Source organism: Phyllobates terribilis, unplaced genomic scaffold, assembly GCF_046119375.1.
Source record: "Phyllobates terribilis strain yellow unplaced genomic scaffold, ASM4611937v1 Scaffold_2__4_contigs__length_985480577, whole genome shotgun sequence".
NCBI classification, from domain to species: domain Eukaryota; kingdom Metazoa; phylum Chordata; class Amphibia; order Anura; family Dendrobatidae; genus Phyllobates; species Phyllobates terribilis.
Window position 1 is genome coordinate 856,141,377 of NW_027362762.1, and position 20,607 is coordinate 856,161,983.

Genomic DNA, 20,607 nt, shown 5'->3' on the forward strand with positions numbered 1-20,607 from the left:
GCGGAGACGCAAGACAGTGACCAAGCAGTCCATCTGGTGAAGGAGATGCTGACCCAGGCTGACGCCCGCCTGGACCCAGACGCTCCGGAAGAGACCAAGCAACTGTGGACGGAGAAGAGCAGACTGTTTCTCTACAAGGAGAAGTTGTGCCGCAGAATGGTCAATTCCCGGACACATGAACTGATCTGGCAGGTTGTGGTACCGAGACGGGACGCAGCTATGGTGCTGGAGGCCTACCACAATGGGGCAGGGCACTTTGGATGGAAGAAGCTGGAGTTCCTGCTGCGTGAACGGTTCTACTGGATAGGCATGAGAGGAGCCATTGAGAGGTGGTGTAGAGACTGTGGCCCGTGCAATCTAAGAAGAAGGGACCGTGCCAGCCAGAGGACTCCCCTGCAGCCCATCATCACCAGGCAGCCGCTGGAACTGGTCGCTCTGGACCATGTTAAACTGGCTCCAAGCAGAAGCGGGTATGTCTACGCCCTAACCATCGTGGATCACTACTCCTGGTTCCTGGTGGTGGTCCCTGTCAAAGACCTGACGGCTCAGACAGCAGCCAGAGCCTTCCAGCTGCACTTCTGCCACCCACACGGGTACCCGGACCAAGTGCTGACGGACCAAGGACCAGCCTTCGAAGCAGAGGTCTTCCAGGAGTTCTGCAACCTATATGGCTGCAAGAAGATAAGAACAACGCCCTATCACCCGCAGACCAACGGACTCTGCGAAAAGATGAACCAGGTGGTGATAGATCTGCTAAAAACATTGCCCCTGGAAGAACGCAGTCTGTGGCCTGAGAAACTGCCCGATCTGGTGGACCTGTATAACCATATCCCGGTAGGTTCCACCAACTGTACCCCGGCTTACCTAATGCGAGCAAGACCTGGTAAGCTGCCTGCTGACCTGGATATGGGAGTCCTGATACCCGAGGACACCTCGCCAGAGGCAGATTGGGATACAGCAGTACCGGAAAGTAAAGGAGAGCATTGAGCGAAGTCTCTGTCAATCAAGAGAAAGGTAGGAGAGGACTTATAACCAACATGCTCCCGCTGTTCCCCTGGTACCTGGAGAGCAGGTCTTGAAAAGAAAAAGGCGGCTCCATAAGTTGGACGACCAGTGGGAAAAGGACCCGTACACCGTACTGCCCTCAAGCCACAATAATCCAAAGGTGTACATCATCAGCAAGGATGGAGGAGAGACCACAGCCACTGTCTCCAGAGACCACCTGAAAAAGTGCCCCGAGAAGTTGCAAAGCACGGATGAAATCAGGAAGACCCTCAACCCGTAGAGGAAAAGGAGGAAATGATCAGCACCATACTCGGAGACTTTCCCCGGTCCTGGACACAAGTAAACAACGCTATCGTGGTGCCCGTCCTCACCTTTCTCCAGCCAGCCCCTCAAGTGCCTACAGAAGACCAGGTAGAGCTGGAAGAGCAGCTGGCCCAGGAGGCAGAAGAGTCCACACCAGCAGCGCAGGAGGATCAACCCTCTGCTAGTAGTGAGCCTGCCGTGCCTCTAGTGAGCCAAAGAGTGCGCAGACAGCTGCCCAGCTTACCCATAACACCTCCTACACCCTGTAGTGCAGGACCAGTTAGTGAGCTCCGTAGGTCCACTAGAGTCACTAGAGGTCAGATGCCCGCTCGCTGGAAAATATAAAGTAATGCACTGTAAATTTACCTGTTTCTTGAAAATGTTTATGGTTTTTGTTGTTGCCTGTTATTAATTATGTTTCTCAGTTACCCTGCAGATTTCTTTGGACTAACGGGTTATGGACGCTGGATAACCGGAACAATCTTGTAGATAGTTGCACATTGTGCCTCTTGCGAAGACGGCCGCGGAAGAGAAAACCTGTCTGGCGTGGCCTCCTTGCGGTCCAAAGTAACTAGCTTCAGCCTTGCAGCCACGCCCAGGGCCAACGCAAGGGGTTTGCTTTGGACAGGTCCCCTACTTCGCTTAAAGCTTCACCTTGGGTGACATGGACACCCTCTTGCTTCACAAACTTCACCTTGGGTGATATGGACACCCGGTTGCGGACACGCCGTGCCCTTTAAAGAACTAAAGCTTCTTGTAAATATGTTATTGTGTTATTGTTATACCCTGTATTTATGTTTCTTTAAAAATGTGTTTAGTCCCGGAGTACTAAAATTTACTAGGGGGGAATGTGGCACCCCAGGGGTCTGGTTGCCACAGTAATAGAAATATTATGTCTGAGAGCAAGTGGGAGGTTTCTCTGGTCAGGAGCCCTAAGCATGCAACACTGCCCACCCAGACCTGGGAGGGGAGGAATCTGCCCTTATAAACTGGGTCTGGGGCGGGATTAGGGAGTGAAGTCCCAGACAGAGACGCAGTCAGAGTCTGGGAGTCAGAGCCTGAAGAGGGAAAGCAAGAACTAGGAGCTCTGTAGGAGCAGGAGCGAGTGCCAGAGGCTGGAAGCTAGAAAGCTCGCCTTGGCTGAAGACACTAAACCCGGACACGGAGTCCGAGGCTGTGGGGACATCCAGGTCCAGCAGCAGAATCCAACCGGCAGGGGATTCCATGTCCTCTGGCCTTAGAAGCCTGGAGGCACGGTCACGAGCAAGAGACCAGCACCGCCATCGTGAAGCGGAGGCTAACGGAAGGCCCCAAGTCACTGGCCATACGGGTGAGCACCACACGGTAGACTCAGGGACGTGGGCTACTTCTACCCGCATAGAGCAAGGTAGCCAGGAAAGAGTGCAGATAGTCGGGGAGGCCTACAACTCCACCTGGCCAGGGGGGGATCCTACTTGCTTACAGACTGACCAGGCCCCTACTGCTAACCAGTACTCCCGGGAGGGTCTGCGTTATACCATCAGTAAAGACCCTGAACTGCACCACACGTCTCTGTGTTTCATCGCCGCACCAGCACCATCAGTATTGGGACGCTCACACCATCACTCACATCATCCACACTAGCTGCCCTGAGGCAATACTTCTCCCGTGGGGAGTCATCCCATACTTGGCTGCGCATACAACATCAGCCTCAGCGGTCTGCAGCGCAGCGGCGGTCCCCACTGACCGCAATCCACGGGTGGCATAGTCGGACATTTGTCACATTACTAAGACTGCCACTGGTTTGACCGCCCTGGGCACGGACCGGGTCACAGCCACGGAGGACTACAACCCCCAGCGATCCGGCCCCGGGTATCCCCTGCACAGCACAGGCCCAGGGGGCGCGTCAGTTAATTCATAGTTTTGATGCCTTCAGTGTGAATGTATGTAATGCACACACCCGGACTGACTGGCGTGTGCGTGTATATGTAGTGATTCCACTGGACCGTACCGGAGAGTGAATGCCTGGAGGGGCGTAACTAAGTATCCGCTCGATCCGACCAATGTCGCACGACGGCATACGACGCCAGTGCACCAGGGAGGAACCGAGCAGAGGGACCAGGGTCTACTCCAGGCCAGACTCCGGACGCGGCTGTTGACCCACACCGAGGAATACAGGAACAGGCAGGTTAGGCTGGCCCACCGACTGGTGGGTATAGGCAGACACGGCTGGTATGCAGACGGGTGGACGCTGGCAGGTACGGCCGGTATGCAGGCAGGAGGATGCTGGTAAGCACGACTGGTATGCAGGCAAGGAGGTACTGGCAGGTTGGAGCACAGAGTGGATAGGACCCAGTACAGACTGGGGCTCAGGAACAGAACCGCAGATGCGGTGGACAAACACAGCAGAGTGAGGCTGCCCAGAGCGGCAAGCAAGAGCAGAGCAAGACGAGACTGCCTGAAGCGGTGAGCGAGAGTAGAGCAGGACGAGGCCGCCTGGAGCGGTGAGCAAGAGTTAGAGCAGGACGAGACTGCCGGAGCAGTGGACAAAGGGTCAGAGCAGAGCGAGACTGCCGGAGCAGCGAGCAAAGGGTCAGAGCAGAGCGAGACTGCCGGAACAGTGAGCAAAGGGTCAGAGCAGAGCGAGACTGCCGGAGCAGTGAGCAAAGGGTCAGAGCAGAGCGAGACTGCCAGAGCAGTGAGCAAAGGGTCAGAGCAGAGCGAGGCTGCCAGAGCAGCGAGCAAAGGGTCAGAGCAGAGCGAGACTGCCGGAGCAGCGAGCAAAGGGTCAGAGCAGAGCGAGACTGCCGGAGCAGAGAGCAAAGGGTCAGAGCAGAGCGAGACTGCCGGAGCAGTGAGCAAAGGGTCAGAGCAGAGCGAGACTGCCAGAGCAGCGAGCAAAGGGTCAGAGCAGAGCGAGACTGCCGGAGCAGCGAGCAAAGGGTCAGAGCAGAGCGAGACTGCCGGAGCAGCAAACAAAGGGTCAGAGCAGAGCGAGACTGCCGGAGCAGCGAGCAAAGGGTCAGAACAGAGCGAGACTGCCGGAGCAGCGAGCAAAGGGTCAGAGCAGAGCGAGACTGCCGGAGTAGTGAGCAAAGGGTCAGAGCAGAGCGAGACTGCCGGAGCAGTGAGCAAGGCAGGGCAGAGGGGACAGGGCTCTGTTCACACGGAACAGACAGGAAGGGAAAGGCAGAACCAGATACCCACAGGGTACTTGCAGTGAAGTAGCGAGTGGACCACAAACTCACAAACGGAAGTACAGTGACAACGAGCAGGAGTTAGGTACGAGTTCAGACTCTGCAGAAAAAGGGAAGATATGGGCGTAGAGAGAAAGGGGAAACAGGCTGGAAGATGGTTAGGGCAGGAACAGACACTGGGAAAAGACACAAACAGATCTAGGTATACAGCCCCTAGAGGGCAGAAGGAACAGGCTAAGAGCGTGTTCACACGGGCCTGGAAATACAGCCTCCAGGAAAGGCAGCTGGCTAGAGTACACAGACAGGACTCAGTTCAGACACGGGAACTGATACCGCAAGGCAGGAAACATAGACAGGACCTGGCACATCAGTGACAAGAAGCCAACTGACAGAACAAGATGCTCAGGCCAGGATTCCAGGGAGGAGCTGGGTTAAATACCAGGTGACAGACAGCAATAGGCTGAGGAAGCATCAGGGATGTGTCTGCAGTAGCTATAAGAAACAGGAAGTTCAGTGGGCATCGCCCTAAGCAGACAGGGCAGAGCAAAGCAGACCATATGGAAAGAAGCCAAAGTGATAGTCTGGACTGGAAATCAAGTGCGCGCTCTTGCACAATGGGAGATGGACCACTATGCAAGGACGCCGCCAGGTATGTTACAATGTACAATTTTCATAGTCAAGAAAATACAGAAAAATCTTTAAATGAGGTGTGTCCAAACTTTTGGTCTATACTGTACATGTGTGTGTGTGTATATATATATATATATATATATATATATATATATATATATATATATATATATATACACATGCAGCTCTGGCAAAAATTGAGAGACCACTGAACAGTTTTCTATTGGAAAGCATGGAAAGATGCAAGAAAGCTATGATTAAAAATGATGGTTAGTCCACCAAATATTGATTCCTGAACTGTTCCTGAGTTAAAACATGAGTAATTTGAGGTCTGAAAGCACTCTTTCTTTTTTAGTATTTTGACGCTTTATCATTTGTTGCAAATAAATACAAAATTTTTAGCTTTGAATTTTGGAGACATGTTGTCAGTAGTTTATAGAATAAAACCACAATGTACATTTTACTCAAAAATATACCTATAAAGAGAAAAATCAGAGAAACTGAAAATTTTGCAGTGGTCTCTTTTTGCCATAGCTGTATATATATATATATATATATATATATATATATATATATATATATATATATACACAGTATATATATACAGTATATAAAGTTGGCAACATAATGAAACTGACATGCAGACTCAGGTTGTCAGATCATTCTCACCGCATAATGAATGCCGTTAAAACAAAGCCCAAAAAATAAATGATAGAATTGCTTTTTTGCCCAGCATTTCACCACACTTGCAATCTCTTTCCCATTTTTCAGTACATTATATGATAAAGTGAATGGTGTCATTCAAAAATACAACTCGTTCCACAAAAACAAGCCCTGATATGGCCATGTCAATAGGAAAATAAAAAAATAAACCTCTTGGAATCAGGCAAAGTAAAAGGGAAATTGCAAAAATGAAAAACTGTTCTGGTCATAAAGGGTTTAAAAGGGATTAAAAGACAGTCCCTTAAATTAAAAACTATTAACTTAGCCTGTGTATAGAAAATTGTATTGTATACAAGTGAGAATTGAGAGGATGCTATTTTTTGGAAAATGGAGTGTGACAAAGGGGTCATAGGCGCTCCTGGAGGACAGGGCATCCAATAAAGGTGGTTGTGCAATATTAACGTCAGGCAGGACAGGCTGGGATTGTGGGTATACTCTTGTAGTCGGCATTCACACATCCATGTGTCATAGTCTGAACATGGAACGTGATGCATGGACTATCTGCGGGGCCCTGATCTGCAAATGTTTTATAGGGATTTGTTTTTGCCGTTCACCATGTAGTAAGTTACATGTTATCTTTATTAAGTAAGTTGGTCCGATTATGGCGATATCACATTTACCGTATATATTTGAAATTATTTTTTACAGATTTTGCAAGATGAAAACACTTAAAAAATATATATATACAGTACAGACCAAAAGTTTGGACACACCGTCTCATTTAAAGATTTTTCTGTATTTTCATGACTATGAAAATTGTACATTCACACTGAAGGCATCAAAACTATGAATTAACACATGTGGAATTATATACTTAACAAAAAAGTGTGAAACAACTGAAAATATGTCTTATATTCTAGGTTCTTCAAAGTAGCCACCTTTTGCTTTGATGACTGCTTTGCACACTCTTGGCGTTCTCGCGGACCAGAAACTGGCACCATGCTGTGCCATACATTTTGTTGCTGGTCAGGAACCAGTAAAGCGTGTAACTATGAAGCTGACATGCCTCTCCGTAAGAAAATAAATAAAGCAGTTTTCTATTTGCATCACAAAAACTATCTGGTGTCTGCAACAGTCCCGTTGCCCGGGGTTCTAGCCCTGAGTCATAACAATGCTGTAGACTCAAAACTGTGTAGTCTCAGGGTATGTGTACACCCTGGACTCGCAGAGCTTTCTAATGTGAATCCTCTTCAGGAAAACTGCAGCAGTTTTTTGTTTTTGATAGCTTCCAAAGCAAAGCCACCTGATGAATGAACAGGTTTCTTCTAGCCGATGCATGGCTTTGGAAGCCTGAAGCGATTAAAGAAGACTCTGAAAAACTGAACATATGCACAGCAAATTGTTTGTACATTGCTGTGCATTCTGTTCATACTTTGTAACATCTTTTTAGTGCTTTTTCAGGGGAAAATACCTAAAAAAGACATTGGGTGCACATACCTTTGGGGTGAAGCCTTGGCCAAAGTGTGGTCAATGTGTGTGATATTCTCCTTACTGCAAGTGAGTCTTGCTGGGAATTATAGTGCTGCTGTTAATTAATATAATAATAATTATCATTTGTCACCATCTCTGTCCTTCCCTACTGTCTATGACAGTGAAGGGAGGGGCAGCAGCCGAGGGGGTGCGGGAAGACGTGGTTCAGCCTTCACTGAGCGCCCCATGGCACTGCAGTGGCCATTCTGGACATATAGGAACTGGACCCATCAAGTGAAAATGGCTGCAGCAGGGATCAAAAGCACGGCACCAAGTATGATGTCTACGCATTAGTTATCTATAGGCACATTTTTTAGCTGGCATGAAGGGTTGCTTTAATTAGACCTCACAACTTTCTAATGCACTTTATTCTCCATCCAATTGTTTTCACTTGTTTATTCTGTGGCAGCCACAGTAAAAAGATGGGTGGATACGAAGCTGAGGAGTATTGTGTTCCACTGGCTCTTATCCCGTAGTCATTAATATCATGATCTGAAAAGGAGACGCCGCTCTTCCTGAATCTTGAAAACTAAAAATCACCACGTGGTAGTGTCTGAATAACAGCTTACTGGAATCCCCTGACTCCCGTCACAAGCTGGCCTCTGTTTTTGGCATCTGATCCGCCGCTTCCCTGTCCCCATCTCCTTCTAGTGAGGGAGGTATTATTAGAACTGCTGTATCACAGTGTGGGATTCAGACTTCAGAGCAGGGCACATGGCTGCATGGTCTATATATAACCAGATGCTTAAGGGCCAAGGTAATACCTCACTCCAGAAAATGTTCCAGAGGCTCCAACATTACTTGTATCAAGCATGTCAATCTAACAATAAAGCACTACAGGAGAACAGTGCAAGGAAATAATCTGTTGTAATTACTGACAGGTAGACAAATACCCATTATGTAGTTAAAGTTCTTCAAGGGCTATGTTCATATTGGGATTTTTAAGGGCTTAAAAACGACGATTTTTTTAAGCGGAAACTGGTTCAGGATATGTTCCTTCTTCAGCATATGTGCACACTGAGTTTCTTGATGAGTTTCTTGGAATGGATCCACTCCAAATAAAATGCATGAAAAAAATTGCTCAAAAAAAGCTTAAAAGATTATTGCTATTCAAAAACAATTTTGCTGGGAATCTTCAGTAGGATCAACCCTCCTAAGCTGGCTGTATGGGCATGTAGTTCATAGAAGGTGAATAAAATAATACCTTGATATCTGCGATCTGATGTTTTATTCCAGAGAAATCCACGTTTTTCTTGATATGTAAAATAGCTGTTAAGATCTATGGGCCGGACACTGATCTCCCTGAGAATCTGCCTCCAGGGATTATTTTATATGAAAGGCAGCGTTACTAATATGAGACATGTAATAACACAGAACAGTAGAATTGAACTTTGTAGCCTTACAAACACTTTTGCAGCGGCAGCCAGTGGCGTACCGCCAATGGCGGCAGGCCACGCGACTGCTATGGGGCCCATGATCCGGGGGGCCCCTAAGCAGTCCAGGGGTGGACATATCGCCGCCAATGCAGCTGCTCTCTGCACGCAGCGGGCAGGGAGTGATTCCTGCAGCTCCGCTGCTGACAGAAGGAAAATGGCAGCAGAGCTGGAGGGATCCGTCCTCACCTCTGCTTCCTGCCCGGTGCTTCCTTCCTGACACAGGCCCGTGCTGCTTGATGACATCATCATGCAGCGCAGGCCTGTGTCAGAGCGAAAGTTGCCAGCACCGAGGAGGATGCTGCAGGGGAGCGGGCTGAGAGGTAAGTTGTTGTTTTTTTATTTATTTTTAAACTGAAACACTGGGGAGTGGAGGTGGGGGAGAGCAATGATGGGGATGGTGGGGCTGGAGAGAGCAATGATGGGGATGGTGGGGCTGGGAGAGCAATGCTGGGGCTGGGGAGAGCAATGATGGGGCTGATGGAGCTGGGGAGAGCAATGATGAGGCTTATGGAGCTGGGGAGAGAAATGATGAGGATAGTGAGAGGAATGATGGGGCCCACAATGATGGGGATGATGGGGCTTGGGAGAGCAATGATGGAGATGGTGGGGCTCTGGAGAACAATGATGGGGCTGGGGAGAGCAATGATGAGGCTGGGGAGAGCAATGATGGGGATGGTGTGGCTGGAGAGAGCAATGATGGGGCTGGAGAGAGCAATGATGGGGCTGATGAAGCTGGGGAGAGCAATGATGGGGCTAGGGAGAGCAATGATGGGGCTGATGGAGCTGGGGAGAGCAATGATGGGGATGGGGAGAGCAATGATGGGGAGAGCAATGATGGGGATGTGGAGACCAATGATGGGGAGAGCAATGATGGGGATGGTGGAGCTGGAGAGAGCAATGATGGGGATGGGCAGCGCAATGATGGAGAGAGCAATGATGGGGATGGTGGCGATGGAGAGAGCAGTGATGGGGCTGGGGAGAGCAATGATGGGGATGGGGAAAGCAATGATGGGGATGGGGAGAGCAATGATGTTGATGGTGGGGATAGAGAGAGCAATGATGAGGATGGTGGAGATGGGGAAAGCAATGATGCGGATGGGGAGAGCAATGATTGGGATGGTGGGGATGGGGAAAGCAATGATGAGGATGAGGAGAGCAATGATGGGGATGGTGGGGATGGGGAGAGCAATGACGGGTTGCTGGGAGAGAGCAATGCTGGAGTTGCTGGGAGAGAGCAATGAAGGAGGTGCTGGGAGAGAGCAATGATGAAGATGCTGGGAGAGAGCAATGATGGGGGTTGCTGGGAGAGAGCAATGATGGGGGTTGCTGGGAGAGAGCAATTTTGGTGTGCTGGGAGAGAGCAATGATGGGGTGCTGGGAGAGAACAATGATGGGGGTGCTGGGAGACAGCAATGATGGGGATGCTGGAAGAGAGCAATGATGGGGGTGCTGTGAGAAAGCAATGATGAGGGTGCTGGGACAGAGCAATGATGGGGGTGCTGGGAGAGAGCAATGATGGGGTTCTGGGAGAGGGCAATGATGGGGTGCTGGGAGAGAGCAATGACGAGGGTGCTGGGACAGAGCAATGATGGGGGTGCTGGGAGAGAGCAATGAAGGGGGTGTTGGGAGAGAGTAATGATGGGGGTGCTGGGACAGAGCAATGATGGGGGTGCTGGGAGAGAGCAATGAAGGGGGTGTTGGGAGAGAGTAATGATGGGGGTGCTGGGAGAGATCAATTATGGGGGTTTCACTTTGCTTGTACTGTAAAGCCTTGCATATTTTCTGTGTGCACATAGCTTAAGGCTATGTGCACACGATGCGGATTTGGTGCGTTTTTTGTGCATTTTTTTCCATGCGGAAATGCAGCAGAAAAACATTGCACATCTTATCCCATGACTTCCTATGACATTTTGCAAGTTCTGTGCACATGGTGAAGATTTTTTCTGCACGGATTTTAGGTGCGGAAAAAAACGCAGCAAGACCATTTCTTGTGCGTTTCCACATGCGGATTTTCCTATACAATGCATTGGAAAAACGCATGGCAAATCGGCAAGTAAAAACGCTTAAAAAACGCGTGTAAAATCCGCAAGCGTTTTTTTCTGCCACGGACATGCAAAAATGCTCCAGAAAATTTCTGCTTCATTTCTGCATTGTGGACACATAGCCTTACAGTTAATTAGGGAGAGTCACAGAGACTGAATAATTTATGTTATTGGCCGGTGGAGATTACCGTTAATGGGGGGCACAGTCCTGCTTATCACTTTATATTTTGATTACTAAGTGGCTAATAGTATATTAATGGGGGGGGTACATATCTGTAGTCACGGGCGCAGTGTGGGGGAGACACATGTATGTATACAATATATGTGACCTTGTTATTTTCTGGCCTGGAGATCATCTTGACAAGAGGAGTCGTGGCTGGGAGATGTCGTCATGAAGGTCTGACAAGATGGAGAAGAAGCAGCAGAAACCGACTCTGATCAGATGAGACGTCAGCGGTAAGTGCCTGGATGTAAATATTATTCTGTATTTGTATTGTGTGACTTGGAGTGATAATGTTATCTGTAAAATCCCTTAGGCTGCATTCTCACATTTGTGTGAAATGTCCGGGTGCAGCCAGATTTTTTAATCGGATAGTCCACGGACTCGTAGAGTTTTATAGATCCATTCACACTTCCATGAAAATCACAGATCTGAGAATGAGATCTGTGAGGGTCAGAGACTGTCCTGTTTTGATCCGATTTTGAGGATTAGAATAGGACATGCTCAATGTGTCTGTAAAGCAGGGCAGCACACCGACACTGCACACAGATACAAGAATGTAGCCGTATTATGTATAGCATACTCCCTTAGTATATAGTGTACTCACTTATTGTGTATAGCATACTCCCTTAGTATATAGTGTACTCACTTATTATGAATAGAATACTCCCTTAGTAAACAGTGTACTCATTTATTATGTATAGCGCCATCCTTAGTTATATAGTTTCATCTTTTATTATGTATAACACCATCCCTTATTACGTACCATCCTCTCTAGCTCTAAGGGGTCACAATTGGGGGATCATACTGTGTTGGGGTCAGCATACTTTGCCCTGGGAGTTGAGGTGGGGTACAGTAAGATTATTATACTGTGCATGTGGAGGAATTCACCATGGGGGTATCATACTGTGCATGGGGGACACTTTTGTTGGCATCATACTTTATGGGGGCAATGAAAGAGGGATCTAGGACTTCAGCAGGAGGAAAATTACTATGTAAAGGATGGAAAGTTGTGAGATCTGCTCTACTGTGACCCCGACAATTATTTACTTTTTTTTTGGAGGGGGGGCCCAATTAGAACTTCTGCTATGGGGCCCCATGAGTCCTATATACACCCCTGGCTGCAGCTCACACAGCTCTGCTGTATTGCAGCCCTGTCTGCCTGTGAGACAGAAGCTGAAGATGAGAGGAACCAGCAGATGTGTCAGGTATAATAACACACAGCTCTGCAGTGAGATCAGGAGAGCAGAGATCGGCCATTACACATCACATAGGTAATGCCCCCTCTCATTTATAATAAGATCCCGAGGTAGATTGTCAGGGAGAGCTATGTTCGGCCCATAGATCTTAACAGCTCATTTACATATTAAGAAAAATGTGCATTTCTGTGGAATGAGACATTAAGGTATCATTTTTTCATCTTCCTATGACCTGCGTGCCCATATAGCTGACACTTGATCAGATTCCCTTTAATATGTTCAGTATTTTGATCATTTTTAATTATCTGCAGGTCTTCAAGAACGCCAAGTGTTTAAAAGAAGTGACCTATGACATCAATGGAAAGGTTAAAAAGATGCCCACTCAAAAAATATCTTGCTTCAATAAAAAATAAGTTTAAATAATATTCCAGAAAGCGCCAGTAAAACAAGACTCCTCAAAAACTATAGAAAAAATCTCAAAATACCTGTTGTTGGTCAAAAAAGTCAGAAAATAACAACATAAAAATGCTAAAAAAGATGTTTCAGAAAAAACAAGCCAGCGTTTCCTAAAGAGTCTTCCTTTTGAAAAACTAAATGGGTTCACTGACTTGAAAAAGAGTTTTTTTCTAGAGGCTCTATACTGTGAATGATAGAGAGCGGGCAGCGTCCGAGTGGAAGCCACCTGAAGAATGAGCATGTCAGTTCTTAAGGGTTTCCGATCACTGAAACAGTAAGGCCACGGCCCCACTATCAGTATTTGGTCAGTATTGTTTCTCACGAGTGGGAGCCAAAGCCAGGAGTGGGTGATAAATGTAGAATTGGTGACTAGTTTCTATTATACCTTTTCTCTGATTGTTCCTCACCTGGTTTTGGCTCCCACTCCTGAGAAAAAATACTGACCAAATACTGATAGTGGGGCCGTGGCCTTAAAAGAAGTGACATGAGACGAAACATGTGCACACAAATATCATTTTGACAAGATCCTCCAGTTTTAGGTCAATTAGGATTACCAGAATTTTTAATATTTGCCAAATGCCAGAATAATGATAGAGAGAGAATATTTTAAGACATTATGGTAATGCTAACAGACCTAAAACGGGAAAGGTTTATTCTGATTTCATGTCAGATATTGAGAAAAACATGCATATGTGTATTTTTATATAGTGTATAATATTATTATTTATTTATATAGCGCCATTGATTCCATGCATACATAGTGCATGTAAACTTCTGGTTTCAACTATATGTATTTGTGTTTTGACATTGATGCACTATCTTCTTTTTTCACAGCGACTATATGAATGAGACCCTGGCAGGGTCGAAACGTTTGATTTTTTCTGTCGCATATCCCTGCACAATTTCCATGTCAATGCTTATGTCTAAATCACTACTTGTAAAATAAACGGTTCGCATATTGTAAGGGGTGTGCGATGAATCGTTACATACTGTCTTTTCAGAAGGGCACAATAATTTAGTCTACTAGTACTACATTTTTGTGCCCATCTGAAAAGATAGACACCACCTAAAAAAAAGCACCCACAGAATCCATTTGAACTGTTATTGCAGCCAATGGCTTCACCCCCGGGCAATTTTTCATTTTATCCTTCCCTTCTTCCAAGACCATAACTTTTTTATTTTTCCGTCAATATGGCCGTATGAGGGCTTTTTTTTGCAGGATGAGTTATAATTTTGAATGACACCATTGGTTTTACCATATAGTATACTGGAAAAGTGCAATTCCACAAATTGTTTTTTAGGTTTTTTATTTACCATTTTCATTTTATGGTAAAGCTGACCTGGTAATATAATTCCCCAGGTCAGTATGAGAACGCCGCTACCAAACATGTATAGTTTATCTTTTATTTAAGTAGTAAAAAAAAAAACTAGAAATTTGTATGAAAAAAGGTTTTGCGTTTGTCACCATTTTTCGAGATCCATAACGTTCTCAATTTTCATGATCTGGGGCTGTGTGAGGGTTTATTTTTTACACCCCGAGCTGAAATTTGTATTAATATCATTTTGGGGGTAGATTCAATGTTTTGTTGGGCTGTTATTGCATTTCATTGCAATGTTGCGGCGACCAAAAAAACCCATAGTTCTGGCATTTTGATTTTTTTTCTCGTTACGCCGTTTACCAATCAGATTAATTGACTTTATATTTTGATTGATCAGAAATTTCTAAATGCAGTGATATCAAATATGTGTATTTTTTAATGGAGCAAAAAGGGGGGTGATTTGAACTTTTATGTTGTTTTATTTTTTTTATATATTTTTTTTTAAATAATTTTTCACTTTTTACTTGCTTCAATTGTCTCCTTAGGAGACTTGAAGCAGTGATCGTGCGATAGTCTGTGCTATACATAGCAGGGCTGACAGTTATTGACAGCGGCACTTAACTTGTTACCAGCCGCGGGTGGATCTCAGATCCACCTGCAGCTCTTAGAGGCACTTGATGGCTGATTTAATCAGCCATCAAGTGTAGTGAAAGATGCGGGCTCAGCGCCGGAGTCCGCAGCAAAGGTAGGGACACGACTGATAACGTAAATATACATCAGTTATGTAGGGGTTAAAATCTAACGATTGCTCATTGATTGGTATGACCAAAATAAATAAAAATTAGATCTGAAAAAAAAACAGTTAAAAACTAAAAAATAAACATATTGGTTTCTCCAAAAAGGTCTAAAACTCAGATCTTTCAAAATATAAAATTATTTATCCCATATAGTAAACGCATAAAGAAAAAAATAATTAAAATGTCAGAATTGCGGGTTTTGGGTAATCTTGTCCAAAATGTCACCAACAATAGATCTCCCAGCTGTCGGATGCATAAAATACAGACTTATACCAACCGAACAAGTGGAAATGTGTAACATCTGACATGATCATTAAAACAAAAAAGAAGCCTGAAATGTTGATGAATATCACTTACCATGATTGTAGTGTCATCTGACGCACTGGCAATGACATTGTCGTTGTGAGGGCACCAGTCTATATCCAGTACCGGTGCTGTATGCCCGCTGACTGAGGGATGATTCTTATCCACACGTCCTGTCTAAACCAAAAATGAAACATAAAACAGGTCATATTTATGTATGTAGAAATTGTATGTATTTATGTATGGAGACAATACACCAAGTTGGCTCATTCAGACGTCAGAGATTTTCTCGTAAACGGTCCAAGTTTCATTAGTGTTCTTGATCCAGTTTTCATCAGACATTGATCAGTGTTTTCAGCTTTTCTCAGATGAAAAAATTAACTAATGGGGGTTTCTCAAGCAGTGAATGGCATCCAAGTTCAGTCCGATTTTATCCCAGACCCATAGAGTTGAATTGGCGAGTTTGAAAAATCGGACATGTCTCTGATTACACGGGCATATGAAAACTTACATAGACTATAATGGGTACAAGTTATATCCGTGAATGCTGTTGGTATATGTGCGGCCGCGCGTGTTCTCCTATTTGTCTCCTTTCTTCTCGCACTAAGGCCATGTTCACACTTTCAGTATTTGGTCAGTATTTTACCTCAGTATTTGTAAGCCAAAACCAGGAGTGGGTGATAAATACAGAAGTGGTGACGTGTTTCTATTATACTTTTCCTCTGATTGTTTCACTCCTGGTTTTGGCTTAAAAATACTGATATAAAATACTGACCAAATACTGAACGTGATATATTCTTGCTCGCTGTACTTCTCGGTGTATTAGTGTAGCAAGCGGCATCAGAAGAAAGAAGTTGGAGGAGAATGCGCCCAGCCACTTCATATGCATACGGCCACACACACATTGGCAGCATTTAGACAGTGTTTACTCTGGGAAGCAGCACAATCAATCAGAAGTAGGGGAAGGACCCCAATATGGTTATTGTACAGAGGTTACCCAGTGAGCAGGGAGAACACAGATCAGCCACATCTCTGAAAGTGACATTGGTTGCGGGGGTGGGGCTGGTCTGCATTTCCTGCTCTGTCAGTTATGTCTTTACAATGGGCACTGACAGTGCACTCTCTTGCTGGCTCATCACTTCTCATCAGATCTGAAGAGGGAGCGCACTGTTACTGCATTAAAAAAAAAACTGTAGTGTCTAGATCCTACTGAGCATATGTCAGAATTGACAACCAACATATGCTCAGTACAGCAGGGACTAGCCTAGCCCCTGAAACAGATGATGCTTTATTTCAGGGTGGGAACAGGGGCTGCAACATTAACAGCAGCCTCTGCCCCCTGATGACTTCTTGTTTGAGTATCTCAGCATGCACTTGTGATTCTCAAATGAAGAGCCATGAAACAGGAAGTTGGTAAAAAAAATAAAGCAGTTAGAGTAAAGGGGGTTAGTTGAGAATTTTTAATTATAGTATATTAGAAAAAATTTGATTATTACATTAAATAGATAGATATTTAGGATTAAACCAGTGTTAGCTTCCGACCACCCCTATAAGTCAGTGTATGATCAAACACCACAAGTGCACAGGTACAACCAAACCCAGATACATAACCAAGGCATTCAACAAGAGAAAACAAAGGTAAACCACCTGTATGTGTCTCAAACAAAGCAAGCACAGTAAATGTTTACATCTAGGAAACAGATATCTCAGCTGTCAGAATGGAAAATAAATACATTTATAATGGCTGCAATGGAAGAAACAAAATCCATGTGACGCGCCCCCTGGGCCGTGGGGTACTCGGTAGCCGGGCCGGTCGGTGCTGGGGGATGTCACAGTGGCGGTGACCCGGTCCGTGACCCAGGGCGGTCAATAAAAAGGGGATTATAGTTTTTATAGTTTAATGTTCGTGACGCCACCTGTGGTATGCGGCTATATGGAGCCGCCGCTGCAGTACAGATCCTCTGGAGCTGATGGTGACGCAGCAGAGTTGGGACAGCTCTCCACAGGCAGAGCTAAGCCCCAGGGCATGAAATGGTGATGTTATAGATGTTGCTGTGCAGTGTAATGCAGGGGATGGTACAGATAATAACCAGTCCACAGCTTAATGGCGGTTTCCTCTAATCTTTACTTGCGGTGGTTAGGCAGACCGGGGCATGGGTACTAGCTTGTAGTAGAGGTCCGGGAGGCCTGGAAGCAAGTTGGGAATCCACCTCGCCAGGTGAAGTTGAAGGTCTTCTCTTTGCGCTAATCTCTTTGGCCCTGCTGCTTATAGCTGTGCTGCGGCCCTCGTCCCTGAGTAAAACGTCTTTGTGCTCACCCGTATGGCAGGCAGCTCGGGCCTTCCTGGAGTGTCGCTCCCACGTGGCGGTGCTGGGCCCTATGTGCTACAGAGCCACCGGGCGTCTGATGGGGCCAGGAGACCTGCAGTCTCCTGCCCTCTGGTTTCTGCTGCTGGGCCTTCAGTGCCCCACCTCGGACTCCGGTGTCCGGTTCTTCTAGGCTGCTCAGTGGGGTGAGCTGCTGTGCAGCTCCAATCCCCAGGTCCTTCCTCGTCGCTGTCCTGTATTCAATCTTCTCACTAACTCTAACTAACCCCGCCTCCAGATCCCAGTTGCTAAGGAGAGGAGCTCCCCTTGCTGGTCTGGAGCCAGAAAAGTGTTGCATGCTAGTATACCTGATTAGGGGACCCCTGCTTGCTTCCAGGCATGGCATCACCTCTTGTGAGGGATGCAATGCCACTGTGGCAACCGGACCCCTGGGGTGCCACACATGCACGACAAACAAGAATGTCTCAGATTTATAGAAAGCGTATATAGAAAGTGTTAACCCAAGAACCAATTCTTGAGGGATTGTCACAAATAACAACAGGGAGATCACGCAGATCACACTGCTGTCACCAGTCTGTCATTGAGACGCAACTCAGCAGCCTCGAATCGTCAGGATAATTACGTTACTGACTGACCAGTAATGGACGAGGCCGCGGCTGCTTCTACTACTAGGCCAGTTATTATTGTGGAACTCACAGTGAGAGTACACCTCAGATTCCAATGCATGAAATTGTGGCACCCTGCTACACACAGGTACCACAGGACCCAAAAGGGTGCATGGACGGACTTCTCCACAAGAGGCCCTTACTACACACAGACACCTCCACCCTTCCACCTCATACCACCAGAGAGAGCCCTGTTAGGGATATATATAATGGAGGGTGGAGTTAGGTAGGCAGAGTGTGCTGGCACTTTAGACCAGTGAAGGAGCAGCACCTGTTGAGCTGCTGTGCCGAGAGAGGAGTTAAGGGGGAAGAGGAGCATCTAAAGCTCACCCCAGGACACAAGCCGGACACAGGTTCCGCGCCTACAGGGTCTTCTACACCCAGTAGGGACAACCGGCATACCAGGAGGATTCCAGACCCCTGGTACCCTCATGTACAGAACTAGGAACCACGAAGGCCCCAGCGTCCAGGGATAGTGGTAGCCAGAGAAAAGTTCTATTACCAAGCAGACAGGTGAGAGAGTGAAACCGTACAGAAGCTAGGCCTAGTTCCAGGTTGGCCAGGAGCTTTAGAGAGAGGAAGAAACGGACCAGGAGGCCTACTACCCGCTCAATGGGGAAAGTCCAGAAGTGCACCCTTCCTACTAGGCACCCTGGACCATACCTGCCGTTACACCAGTAAAGGTACTGAAGCGAATCCCCTGTTTGCGTGTCCGTCATTCCCCCTGACCAGACCGGGCCACCTCTCACCTGCATCCCTTCCATCAACCCTGCCCCGGGGGCCCGCTCCACCTGTGGGGAGCAGAAACATCTCAGCTGCCATCCCATCACCCCCGGAGGTCTGCAGCAGTGCTAGTACCCATTACCAGGAACCACAGGTGGCGTCACGAGACAAAACTGTTATTCACCCCTTCAAGTAACAAGCCCCTTTTAAAGAGTGACCCCAGGGTACGGGCCCGGGAGCCGACTGCCGTGACATCCCAGAGAAGGTGAAGGCCTGGGCACCGAGTTTCCCCCATATCCCCCAGGGCGAGTCAAAATATCTGTATATAACCCCGTGCGGTCAATGCCAAATCTACAATAACAAAATGAACTGGTAGCTGCAACCACCAATCATTCATACAGGATTGGACACCCGTTACAGCTAGTGTATGGCTTCAGGGGTTCGGTTTAGTGTTTATAAAAAAGTATACAAAGATGATATAAAATGGGAACAAAACAATATGGTATATACAGTTACATGGGATAAAAGGGATAACAAAAGAAAATTACTAAACCTGATTTTGCGAAAATGGCTCAGAGCTTAGCGGAGGGAGGTACTCCTTAGGAAAATGGACAGAACCCACAGCAAGTTGTACCTTCCAGGACTGACAAAATACAAAAACCCAAATTCTGCTTTTTATTAGACCAAGGTTACGAACACATACCTCCCCTTGTGAGCCCATATGGGGGCTGGTTGTGGGATCTGCTAGGTCTGTTAGAATTTTATGAGATCCCTAACTTTTAGGATATCTTCGCCCCTGGAGGTCCAGGTGGTAGATAGTGTCATCATCTTTCCTATCACAATTTTCAAGTTTCTATAGAGATGAAACATGACATGGATAGCATCATCCATCATATCAATATTAAGTTGGAGGGCTTAGAATGGCCTTACGGTGATGTGAGTGAATGTGTTATGTTTGTCCTTTCGCTACAAATCTGAAAATATATCTCCCATAAATATTGGATGGATGCAAATCTCAATATTCATCACTGACCTCTGGCTCCAAAAGGTCTGTGATCAGTGCTCTGAACAGAGGAAGCTCTTGCCTTCGAAGTATACTTCTCCACCTCTGAATAAACGAATCCCAGTCTTGGTAGCTGATCTTCAGAGCCGTTTTCCTTTTGTAATTTCCTGGTCACTGCGAGAGGTCTTTACTTTAATGGAGGTTGAAGTGTCAGCTTTTTCTCACTTCCCTAGTTATAATTAATCCCATATGTTCAAAGTGAGGGTGATATGTCCCCTCTCCAGAGATGTCTTTACAGATTTTAAATTTTCTCTGACAGGGATATTCAAGTACAAAGAAATGACTAAATTTACAAAGCCAGTGACTGCAGGGAGTGACTGGACTAATGAAGAGGCTGGGCCTAATGAAATAAGAGTCAGCTGTTGAGAAAGGGTGCTGAAGTAAACTGGAATCTGGCAATTTTCACACTGACCACTAGGCTTTATATTAGATTTATTCGTCCTGTTCTATACAGAAGACTTTTCATCAGAATTACAACGAAGAGCAATACCTACATACATAGTAAATAACACAGGATCTACCATTCACAATAGGTGATGGTCACAGTTCTTCTCCTTAACCCCATTCACAATAACTTTCGCCCCAATCAGAGCATGCTCAGATCACCTATTACAAATAAATAGGGTTTGAGTCAGTGTATTGTTGCTAATGCTTCATGTGCCCAACAGGAAAAAGGAGTCTTAAATTAGGCCTAGAGACCAACCGTCTGTTGACCTTTCTTGTGAACCACATCGGGCTTTGCAGGTGTCC

The 20,607-nt window shown here is 46.3% G+C and overlaps 1 protein-coding gene across 2 annotated transcripts in view; it reads right to left on the bottom strand.

Annotated features, from left to right (window-relative positions):
• The window catches only part of CORO6 (coronin 6), a 152,997-nt gene that overhangs the window by 71,520 nt on the left and 60,870 nt on the right, over positions 1–20,607 (bottom strand). For both annotated transcript variants that reach the window (XM_073667964.1, XM_073667963.1), the window contains exon 3: positions 15,134–15,256. In XM_073667964.1, coding sequence (XP_073524065.1) covers positions 15,134–15,256 — 123 coding nt within the window. The remainder of the gene's footprint in view (positions 1–15,133; positions 15,257–20,607) is intronic.